The sequence below is a fragment of the Pelophylax lessonae genome, assembly GCF_965119305.1.
Source record: "Pelophylax lessonae genome assembly, chromosome: 5".
Classification (NCBI taxonomy): domain Eukaryota; kingdom Metazoa; phylum Chordata; class Amphibia; order Anura; family Ranidae; genus Pelophylax; species Pelophylax lessonae.
In genome coordinates this window covers 548,808,265-548,820,921 of record NC_138772.1, presented here as the reverse complement: position 1 = coordinate 548,820,921, position 12,657 = coordinate 548,808,265, and the positions used below count along the sequence as shown (strand labels likewise).

Sequence of the window (12,657 nt, the reverse complement as noted above, 5' to 3'; positions counted from 1 at the left end):
GAATGCAATAGAAGGAGCGGGGACACCTAAAAATCGGGGAGAGTCACCTAAAACTCAAATCCATAAAGGATAACCAGAACTGAGTCATAAATAGCACTCAACCAGCTGCTCATTAAAACCTTGACAAATCCACACACGATTAAATGCAGACAGGAACATGACATATTAACAATAAGTATATATTTGGATGAGAAATGTCATACTGATCGAATTACGACCATGCATGACCACACTAGCACATATAGAATGGAAGATAGCTGTCAGATCTTCCCTGGGTGACAAGTTTATCTGACATATTCTGTGTTTGGTATCCCTGGATGCGAAATTACATGCTGAATAATAAAACTATCCATTGAAAGAATGTAACCAATACATATTTCAAGATATGAATAGTGGTATAAAACTGTTCAAAGAGGAGGGTCCTGATGCGTTCATAAAAACCCCAGGACAGGCCATTGCCACTCTGTTTTAATTGGTCAGGGGCATCTGTCAACACCCCTTTTATCCCAGAGAAAAAAGGCAGACTCCTAACAAGTGGAGAGTTCTCATGGTAACATCAAGAAGGAACATCTATCAAGTTTGAGAACCGATCACCACTGGCTCAGCGATTGAACTCTGATAACACCCAGGACATTGAATGCAAGTATTCTTACTTCTCAATTCTACCTTATTTTTCTAATTGCTGAATTATGTCTCTATTACTTTGAAACACCTTTTTCTAACATCTCTTCTATCCCTCAGAGACTCTATGGGTGAGATCTCGGCACTGAATGTAATAGAAGGAGTTGGGACACCTAAAAATGGGGGAGGGTCACCTAAAACTCTCAGGTGTGCAGGAGCAGAGCCGAGAATTAGGGGAGGAAAGGTTTCACTGGAAGGCATACTTTATAACCAGCTGAAACTCCACCTTTACCTGCTGGTGGACACACCAAGAGGAGAAGCAGTGAGGAGGAAAAGAAAGCAGAAGAGAGCTCTGCCGCAGCTTCCCCACCACAAACATGGCCGTCCCACGAGAGGAGAACTTCTATTAAAGTGGGACTTCAGCCAAAACTGATATTCTTTTTTTGGATGAAGCGGGGGAAGGGAAGATGGTGTGTTCAGCTTTATTTGCTGTCTGTGTCCCCGGAGGGGAGATTACAGCAAGTGAGCGGAGATCAACCCAACAGGAAAACTGGAAGCCATGACACCGCCACTGACAAACCAGTGCGGGGGGGGGGGGGGGCCAATGCACAGAGCATGTGTCACCTGATAGGAGCCCCCACATAGGGACACATCCCTCCCCCAGGATACAGAGATCATATCCAGATAGAGGAACCCCCAGAGGGATACAAAGCCCCCCAACAAACCCCACATATGGACACAGAGCCCCCCAAACACTCCTCCCTAAGAAAAAAAAACCCATATAGGCACGGAGACCCTCAAACACCCCTCAGCCCCCCTAAAAAAAACCCTATAGGGGCACAAAGACCTCCCACCAATACCCCTCCCAGTATATACCACCCCTAAGGGGCACAGAGCCCCCGCAACATCTCTCCCAAAGCCACGCCCCCCCCCCCACCAGAATAAATCCTCATAACGGCACAAAGCCCCCCCAAACACCCCAGGTCAAGCACTCCATAAGGGCACAGAGCCCCCCAAACACCCCTCCACCCCAGAGTAACTCCCTATAAGGGCACAGTGCCCCCCAAACTCTCCTCCACCCCAGAGTAAATCCCCATAAGGGCACAAAGCCCCCCCAAACACCCCAGGTAAAGCACTCCATAAGAGCACCCCCAAACTCTCCTCCACCCCAGAGTAAATCCCCATAAGGACACAAATCCCCCCAAACACCCCTCCACCCTAGGTCAGGCACCCCATAAGGGCACAGAGCCCCCCAAACACCCCTCCACCCCAGAGTAAATCCCCTTAAGTGCACAGAGCCCCCCCCCCAAACTCTCCTCCACCCCAAAGTAAATCCAGATAGGGGCACAGAGCCCCCCCCCCCAAACTCTCCTCCACCCGAGTGTAAATCCCCATAAGGGCACAGAGCCCCCCAAACTCTCCTCCACCCCAGAGTAAATCCCCATAAAGGCACAGAGCCCCCCAAACTCCCCTCCACCCGAGTGTAAATCCCCATAAGGGCACAGAGCCCCCAAACACCCCTCCACTTCAGGTCAAGCACTCCATAAGAGCACAGAGCCTCCAAAAAACCTCTCCACCTCCCCCAAACTCTCCTCCACCCCAGAGTACATCCCCATAGGAGCACAAATCCCCCCCCCCAGAGTAAATCCCAGTAAGGGAACAGACCCCCCCCCCATACTCCCCTCCACCCTAGGTCAAGCACCCCATAAGGGCACAGAGCCCCCCAAACACCCCTCCACCCCAGAGTAAATCCCCTTAAGGGCACAGAGCCCCCAAAAACCCTCCACCCGAGTAAATCCCCATAAGAGTACAGAGCCCCCCAAACTCCCCTCCACCCCAGAGTAAATCCCCATAAGGGCACAGAGCCCCCCAAACTCCCCTCCACCCCAGAGTAAATCCCCATAAGGGCACAGAGCCCCCCCAAACCCCCCACCACCCCAGAGTAAATCCCCATAAGGGCACAAAGCCCCCCCAAACTCCCCTCCACCCGAGTGTAAATCCCCATAAGGGCACTGAGCCCCCCAAACTCTCCTCCACCCCAGAGTAAATCCCCATAAGGGCACAGAGCCCCCAAACACCCCTCCACCTCAGGTCAAGCACCCCATAAGAGCACAGAGCCCCCAAAAAAGCTTTCCACCTCCCCCAAACTCTCCTCCACCCCAGAGTACATCCCCATAGGGGCACAAATCCCCCCCCCCAGAGTAAATCCCAGTAAGGGAACAGATCCCCCCCATACTCCCCTCCACCCTAGGTCAAGCACCCCATAAAGGCACAGAGCCCCCCAAACACCCTTCCCCCCCAGCTAAATCCCCATAAGGGCGCAGAGCTCCCCAAACACCCTTCCACCCCAGAGTAAATCCCCATAAGAGTACAGAGCCCCCCAAACACCCCTCCACCCCAGAGTAAATCCCCATAAGAGTACAGAGCCCCCCAAACACCCCTCCACCCCAGAGTAAATCCCCATAAGGGCACAGAGCCACCCCCCCCCAAACACCCCTCCACCCTAGGTCAAGCACCCCATAAGGGCAGAGCCGCCCCCCCCCCAAAACACGTCAGAACAAACCCCCACAGAGCCTTCCTTGCAGTATAAACCCCCCGTAGGGGCAGAAAACCCTCCAACACCTCTCTCAGTACACAATGCGTGCAGGGGTATCAACCAACCCCAACACACCTAAAAAAAATGCCCCCCATAGAGGTATAGACCTACCCCCCCCTCTCAGTACACATTGCCCCCCTATACATACATATATTTATATAAGCCCGAACAGAGAAAAACTGAAAGGCAACAAAACATTAAAAGGTAACCATTCATAACATAAAACCTCCTCCTCATTTTCCTGCCATTAGAGAAGATAAAACACGAGGTGAGTGCCGTTCCTCATACATTTGGGGTTCATATACATCAGCTGACCCCGACACCCCAATACTCAGGAGTCATCATATCCGGAGATCTCACAGGATTCAGTCTTCGTTATTGCAATACTTCCATCATACAATGGAATATCTCCGGATATGATGACTCCTGAGTATTGGGGTGTCGGGGGGTCAGCTGATGTATATGAACCCCAAATGTACGAGGAACGGCACTCACCTACATCTCTAATGATAGGAATACTGGGAGCATGTTTTATATCCTGTTCTCATGACTCCGTATCTATACCCATCCCCCGCCCCCGGGCCAATTCTGACACTTCTCTCATAAATAGAAGAATCAGCATTTTGTATTTGCTAGAAAATTATTTCCCCAACTTATATATATATTATTTTTTTTTTTTTGTTTTAACCACTTCTGGACCGGAAGGGTTTTCCCCCCTTAATGACCAGGCCATTTTTTGCGATTCGGCACTGCGTTACTTTAACAGACAATTGCGCGGTCGTGCGACGCTGTACCCGAATAAAATTTTCTTTTTTTTTCCCCATAAACAGAGCTTTCTTTTGGTGGTAATTGATCACCTGTGCGATTTTTATTTTTTGCGCTATAAAAAACAAAAAAAAAAAAAAAAAAAAAAAAAAGAGCGACAATTCTGAAAAAAAAAAAAAAAAAATTTAAAACAAAACATTTTAGGCCAATTTGTTTTCTGCTACATATTTTTGGTAAAAAAAAAAAAAAAAATCGCAATAAACGATGGTAAAAAAAAAAACTATTTTTCACATTCTGCTATATAACATTGTATTAAAAAAAAATAAAAATCAAAATTTAACCTTTTAGGCCAATTTGTTTTTTGGTACATTTTTTTTTTTTTTTTACCAAAAATATGTAGCAAAAAACAAATTGACCTAAAATGTTATTTTTTTTTTTAATACAATCTTTTATATAGCAGAATGTGAAAAATATATATATTTTTTTTTTTACCATTGCTTATTGCGATTTCTTTTTTTTTTTACCAAAAATAATCGCAATAAACGTTGGTAAAAAAAAAAAAAAAAAAAAACTATATTTTTCACATTCTGCTATATAAAAGATTTTATTAAAAAAAAAATTAAAAATCAATAACATTTTAGGCCAATTTGTTTTCTGCTACATATTTTTGGTAAAAAAAAAAAAAAATCCCAATAAGCGTATTTTGATGCAAAAATTATCGCGTCTACAAACTACGGGAAAGATTTATGTCATTTTTATTGTTTTTATTTTTTACTAGTAATGGCGGCGATCTGCGATTTTTTTTGGGACTGTGACATTGCGGCGGACAGATCGGACCCCTGACTGACATTTTTGACACTTTTGGGGGTACCAGTGACATTACTACAGAAATCAGTGCTATACATATGCACTGTTACTGTAATAATGACACTGGCAGGGAAGGGGTTAACACCAGGGGTGATCAAGGGGTTAAATGTAAGCCTAGGGGAGTGATTCTAACTGTGGGGGGGTGTGGCTTGTGAAATGACCATAGAGACCTGTGTTCCTATATAGAAGGATCACAGGCGCTCTGTGATTATTCCAGGGAGAAGAACGGTCAGCTGTGTTTACAACATCCGACCGTTCTTCTCTCTCAGTGGGGAGCGACCGCGGGTGTCAGGTGGATTTTGGACCTGCCTGCCCTGTGCATCGGAGTCCCTGCTGTCTAGTGGGGGCGGGGGCAGGGCTGTGGAGTCGGTAGATAAATGTTCCGACTCCTCCGTTTTTTGTACTTCCGACAACGACGGGAGAGTGCCGCTGGCTGCGCAGTGCTCGCCCCCTAGCCTCCTGCGTGCGACCGACGTATACCTACATTGGTTTGCCCAGGAGCGGTTTCCTGCTACAGTATGACTGCGATGAGCGGTCATAAAGCGGTTAGGCTCCATGCACACAGGGCGTCATAAAAACGTGCTCCAAAGCTGTTTACATAACGCCGGGAAACAGCAGCTGTAAAAACGTGCTTTCAGTAGCTTTTTCTACTAGCGTTATTGCACGTTTGGCCACAGTAGCTGTTAGCAGCGTTTTTTTCTGCCTCCATTCAAAATCAATGGTTCCCTATGGGAGCCTATTGATTTGAATGGAAGTCACACCGCAGGTCGGATCAGGGTGATCCGACTTGCGGTGCGACCTGCACTGTGAGAATCTTGAGGGGGAACTCCACGCCAAAATGGGGAAAAAAACGGCGTGGGGTTCCCCCCCAGGTTCCAAACCAGGCCCTTCGGATCTGGTATGGAATTTGAGGGTAGCCCCGCGCCGAAAAAACGGCGTGGGGTCCCCCCCAAAATCCATACCAGACCCTTATCCGAGCATGCAGTCCGGCATGCCAGGAAAGGGGAAGGGACGAGCGAGCGGCCCCACCCCCCCTGGATCATACCAGGCCACACGCCCTCAACATGGGGGGGTGTGGGTGCTTTGGGGCAGGGGGGGCTCTGCACCCCGCACCTCAAAGCACCTTGCCCCCATGTTGATGAGGACAAGGGCCTCATCCCCACAACCCTGGCCGGTGGTTGTGGGGGTCTGCGGGCAGGGGGCTCATCGGAATCTGGAAGCCCCCTTTAACAAGGGGGCCCCCGATCCCGGACCCCCTCCCTATGTGAATGGGTATGGGGTACACTGTACCCCTACTCATTCACCCCATAAAATGCAGTGTATGGAAATAACGACAGGAGACGTTTTGGAAAATTTATTAAAAATCTTCATCCGGCTCTTGTCCTCTCCGGGGGTCTTCTCCTCTCCGAGGGTCTTCTGCTCTTTTGCTGTCCGCCCTTCTTGTCTTCTCCTCTCCGGGGTCTTCTGCTGTCTTCTGCTCTTTTGCTGTCCGCCCTTCTTGTCTTCTCCTCTCCGGGGGTCTTCTGCTGTCTTCTCCTCTCCGGGGGTCTTCTGCTGTCCGCCCTTCTGCTGTCCAATCTTCTTGTCTTCTCCTCTCCGGTCTTCTGCTCTTTTGCTGTCGGCTGTCGGTTGTCCTTCTTCCTCCGGTCCTCCTCCTCCGACGTCTTCAGCGATAATGCCGGCCTTTGGTCTCTGCAGCTTATTATATAGCCATTAGGGGCGTGGTCGCCAGATGACGTCATCTGTGACACAAGGGGGCGTGGTCTCCCGATGACGTCATCTGGCGACCACGCCCCTAATGGCTATATAATAAGCTGCAGAGACCAAAGGCCGGCATTATCGCTGAAGACGTCGGAGGAGGAGGACCGGAGGAAGAAGGACAACCGACAGCCGACAGCAAAGGAGCAGAAGACCGGAGAGGAGAAGACAAGAAGATTGGACAGCAGAAGGGCGGACAGCAGAAGACCCCCGGAGAGGAGAAGACAGCAGAAGACCCCCGGAGAGGAGAAGACAGCAGAAGACCCCCGGAGAGGAGAAGACAAGAAGGGCGGACAGCAAAAGAGCAGAAGACAGCAGAAGACCCCGGAGAGGAGAAGACAAGAAGGGCGGACAGCAAAAGAGCAGAAGACCCTCGGAGAGGAGAAGACCCCCGGAGAGGACAAGAGCCGGATGAAGATTTTTAATAAATTTTCCAAAACGTCTCCTGTCGTTATTTCCATACACTGCATTTTATGGGGTGAATGAGTAGGGGTACAGTGTACCCCATACCCATTCACATAGGGAGGGGGTCCGGGATCGGGGGCCCCCTTGTTAAAGGGGGCTTCCAGATTCCGATGAGCCCCCTGCCCGCAGACCCCCACAACCACCGGCCAGGGTTGTGGGGATGAGGTCCTTGTCCTCATCAACATGGGGGCAAGGTGCTTTGAGGTGCGGGGTGCAGAGCCCCCCCTGCCCCAAAGCACCCACACCCCCCCCATGTTGAGGGCGTGTGGCCTGGTATGATCCAGGGGGGGTGGGGCCGCTCGCTCGTCCCCTCCCCTTTCCTGGCATGCCGGACTGCATGCTCGGATAAGGGTCTGGTATGGATTTTGGGGGGGACCCCACGCCGTTTTTTCGGCGCGGGGCTACCCTCAAATTCCATACCAGATCCGAAGGGCCTGGTTTGGAACCTGGGGGGGAACCCCACGCCGTTTTTTTCCCCATTTTGGCGTGGAGTTCCCCCTCAAGATTCTCACAGTGCAGGTCGCACCGCAAGTCGGATCACCCCGATCCGACCTGCGGTGTGACTTCCATTCAAATCAATAGGCTCCCATAGGGAACCATTGATTTTGAATGGAAGAAAAAAAACGTATAACGTGGCTTAACGCACGTTAAGCAACGTTATTCAGCCTTTAGCAGCATCAGACGTTTTTTGCAGCTTGACGCTGGAGCTCCTGAACCCACAGTTCCTGGGTTTTTTTTGGAGCTGTAAAACGCCTATGCCACTTGGAGCTCCTAAAAGCTCTATGTGTGCATGAGGCCATAGAATAACATGGATGGGCGTTCTGCAGCTGCAAAAAAAAACGTCTGACGCTGCTAACAGCAGCTCCAAAAACGTCCAGTGTGCATGAGGGCTTAAGCGGAGGCTCTAAATCCGGGAAATGCAAACTGTGGCCCTCCAGCTTTTACTACAACTCCCATCATGCCTCTGGGTGTCATGCTTGTGGCTGTCAGAGTCTTGCTGTGCCTCCTGGGTACATCTGGAGGGCCACAGTTTGCATATCCCGGAAGGAGCGGTTCACGCATGCTCCGAAACTTGTTGCTGCCCCGCCCCCCCCCCCCCCCCGCCATCACCTTCGTGCGTTTCACAGCTGCCTCGATCTGACCGAGTCCCCCGATCGGTTCTCCCCCACCCCCCTAGTGTCATCTCCCGGCTAAACCCAGCCTCTGGGACGGAAAACCGGCGGACCTGGAAGGACGCCGAGCTATGAAGAGAAGACACTTATATCTAACGGTTCAGACTAGTGGTGTAATGGTGGGGGGGATATTTTCTTGGCACACTTTGGGCCCCTTTAGTGGTATAAACCCCTCCCCCTACCTGAGTATTGTTGCTGACCATCTCCATCCCTTTATGACTACAGTGTCCCCATCTTCTGATGGCTCCTTCCAGCAGGATAATGCCCCATGTCACAAAGCTCCAATCATCTCACCACTGCTTTCTTCACCATGACAATGAGGTCACTGTCCTCCAATGGTCTCCACCCTCACCACATCTCATCCAATAGAGCACCTTTGGGATGTGGAGGAACGGGAGATTGGCATCATGGATGTGCAACCACCAAATCTGCAGCAACTGTGTGATGCCATCATGTCACTATGGAGGAAAATCTCTGAGGAACGTTTCCGATATCTTGTTGTATCTATTCCACAAAGAATGAAGAAAAAAGGGGGTCCAACCCGGAACTAGCAATGTGTACCTAATAAATGGCTGGTGAGTGTATGTGAATATACACAGAGAGAGGTGCTGAGGGGGGGGGGGGTCCTGTATTATTTCCTCAGTTTAGGATGTGATACCTTCATCCAAAATCACAGCCCTTCCCCCTCCATACTTTAATCATGAAACAGAGCACCCCCCCCCCCTCCTCACCAGTAACACAGGACACCCCCCCCCCCTCCTCACCAGTAACACAGGACACCCCCCCCTCCTCACCAGTAACACAGGACACCCCCCCCCCTTCTCACCAGTAACACAGGACACCCCCCCCCTCCTCACCAATAACACAGGACACCCCCCCCCTCCTCACCAATAACACAGGACACCCCCCCCTCCTCACCAGTAACACAGGACACCCCCCCCCCTCCTCACCAGTAACACAGGACACCCCCCCCTCCTCACCAGTAACACAGGACACCCCCCCCCCTTCTCACCAGTAACACAGGACACCCCCCCCCTCCTCACCAATAACACAGGACACCCCCCCCCTCCTCACCAATAACACAGGACACCCCCCCCCTCCTCACCAATAACACAGGACACCCCCCCCTCCTCACCAATAACACAGGACACCCCCCCCTCCTCACCAATAACACAGGACACCCCCCCCTCCTCACCAATAACACAGGACACCCCCCCCCTCCTCACCAATAACACAGGACACCCCCCCCCCCCTCACCAATAACACAGGACACCCCCCCCCCTCACCAATAACACAGGACACCCCCCCCCCTCACCAATAACACAGGACACCCCCCCCCCTCACCAATAACACAGGACACCCCCCCCTCACCAATAACACAGGACACCCCCCCCCCTCACCAATAACACAGGACACCCCCCCCCCTCACCAATAACACAGGACACCCCCCCCCCTCCTCACCAATAACACAGGACACCCCCCCCCCTCCTCACCAATAACACAGGACACCCCCCCCCCTCCTCACCAATAACACAGGACACCCCCCCCCCCTCCTCACCAATAACACAGGACACCCCCCCCCCTCCTCACCAATAACACAGGACACCCCCCCCCCTCCTCACCAATAACACAGGACACCCCCCCCCCTCCTCACCAATAACACAGGACACCCCCCCCCCTCCTCACCAATAACACAGGACACCCCCCCCCCTCCTCACCAATAACACAGGACACCCCCCCCCTCCTCACCAATAACACAGGACACCCCCCCCCTCCTCACCAATAACACAGGACACCCCCCCTCCTCACCAATAACACAGGACACCCCCCCCCCCTCCTCACCAATAACACAGGACACCCCCCCCTCTCCTCACCAGTAACACAGGACACCCCCCCCTCTCCTCACCAATAACACAGGACACCCCCCCCCCCTCTCCTCACCAATAACACAGGACACCCCCCCCTCCTCACCAATAACACAGGACACCCCCCCCCTCCTCACCAATAACACAGGACACCCCCCCCTCTCCTCACCAGTAACACAGGACACCCCCCCCTCTCCTCACCAATAACACAGGACACCCCCCCCCCTCCTCACCAATAACACAGGACACCCCCCCTCCTCCTCACCAATAACACAGGACACCCCCCCCCCTCCTCACCAATAACACAGGACACCCCCCCCCCTCCTCACCAATAACACAGGACACCCCCCCCCCTCCTCACCAATAACACAGGACACCCCCCCCCCTCCTCACCAATAACACAGGACACCCCCCCCCCTCCTCACCAATAACACAGGACACCCCCCCCCTCCTCACCAATAACACAGGACACCCCCCCCCTCCTCACCAATAACACAGGACACCCCCCCTCCTCCTCACCAATAACACAGGACACCCCCCCCCTCCTCACCAATAACACAGGACACCCCCCCCCTTCTCACCAGTAACACAGGACACCCCCCCTCCTCCTCACCAATAACACAGGACACCCCCCCCCTCCTCACCAATAACACAGGACACCCCCCCCCCTCCTCACCAATAACACAGGACACCCCCCCCCCTCCTCACCAATAACACAGGACACCCCCCCCCCTCCTCACCAATAACACAGGACACCCCCCCCCTCCTCACCAATAACACAGGACACCCCCCCCCCTCCTCACCAATAACACAGGACACCCCCCCCCTCCTCACCAATAACACAGGACACCCCCCCTCCTCACCAATAACACAGGACACCCCCCCCCCTCCTCACCAATAACACAGGACACCCCCCCCTCTCCTCACCAGTAACACAGGACACCCCCCCCTCTCCTCACCAATAACACAGGACACCCCCCCCCCCTCTCCTCACCAATAACACAGGACACCCCCCCCTCCTCACCAATAACACAGGACACCCCCCCCCTCCTCACCAATAACACAGGACACCCCCCCCTCTCCTCACCAGTAACACAGGACACCCCCCCCTCTCCTCACCAATAACACAGGACACCCCCCCCCTCCTCACCAATAACACAGGACACCCCCCCTCCTCCTCACCAATAACACAGGACACCCCCCCCCCTCCTCACCAATAACACAGGACACCCCCCCCCCTCCTCACCAATAACACAGGACACCCCCCCCCCTCCTCACCAATAACACAGGACACCCCCCCCCCTCCTCACCAATAACACAGGACACCCCCCCCCCTCCTCACCAATAACACAGGACACCCCCCCCCTCCTCACCAATAACACAGGACACCCCCCCCCTCCTCACCAATAACACAGGACACCCCCCCTCCTCCTCACCAATAACACAGGACACCCCCCCCCTCCTCACCAATAACACAGGACACCCCCCCCCTTCTCACCAGTAACACAGGACACCCCCCCTCCTCCTCACCAATAACACAGGACACCCCCCCCCCTCCTCACCAATAACACAGGACACCCCCCCCCCCTCCTCACCAATAACACAGGACACCCCCCCCCCTCCTCACCAATAACACAGGACACCCCCCCCCTCCTCACCAATAACACAGGACACCCCCCCCCTCCTCACCAATAACACAGGACACCCCCCCCCCCCCTCCTCACCAATAACACAGGACACCCCCTCCCCCACTCACCGTGCTCGGACTCGGCCCCCGGGCCGGGTTGCGGACAGTCAGTCGGAAGTCTCCGGGATTCTCCGCCTCCACACTGAGTTGTAGTTGAAGTTCCTCCCGAGAGTCCCCCTCCCCCTCCCGCCAGGCCAAAACCGACACCAACACTGTGGGCAGAGGCTGAGAGGGGCCCCCACCCGCCATTATCATCCTCCGGGGCCCCCTGTGATCGGCTGACAGACTGGACACTTCCGGATACCGGGAGAACCACAGCGCCACCTGCCGGACACTGCTCGGTACTACAACCCACCCGTTCACCACAATAATAGACGGCACAGAGGTGTGTGCGCCCCACCTAGCGGACACTGCGCGGTACTACAATCCCCTTACACCACAATAACAGACAGCACAGAGGTGTGTGCGCCCCACCTGCCGGTCACTGCTCGGTACTACAATCCATATACGCGATACTGCACCCCCATACAATAGAATAACAGACAGCACAGAGGAGTGTGCGCCCCACCTGCTGGACGCTACGCGATACTACACCCCCCATACAATACAATAACAGACAGCACAGTCTATGGAACACTGCCAGACTGAGGTGCTCCACCTGCCGGCCACAATGCGGCACTACACCCACTGTACAGTGCACTGACAACACCATTTATGTCACTACCTGAGAGTGAGAGAGCGCCACCCTCCAGTCATATTCGGTACTGCACCCCTCTTTCTGTTCCTGGACAGAATATCATGATAATAACAATATAACAAAAGTTTACAAAAATAATCAATTGATAAATAATTCATACAAAT

The 12,657-nt window shown here is 53.0% G+C and overlaps 1 protein-coding gene across 1 annotated transcript in view; it reads right to left on the bottom strand.

Annotated features, from left to right (window-relative positions):
• Positions 1–12,113, bottom strand: part of RBCK1 (RANBP2-type and C3HC4-type zinc finger containing 1) — a 105,926-nt gene extending 93,813 nt beyond the window's left edge. Inside the window, exon 1 of the mRNA XM_082258795.1 lies at positions 11,866–12,113. Coding sequence (XP_082114921.1) covers positions 11,866–12,051 — 186 coding nt within the window. The 5' untranslated portion in view covers positions 12,052–12,113. The remainder of the gene's footprint in view (positions 1–11,865) is intronic.
• Between the last annotated feature and the right edge of the window lie 544 nt (positions 12,114–12,657).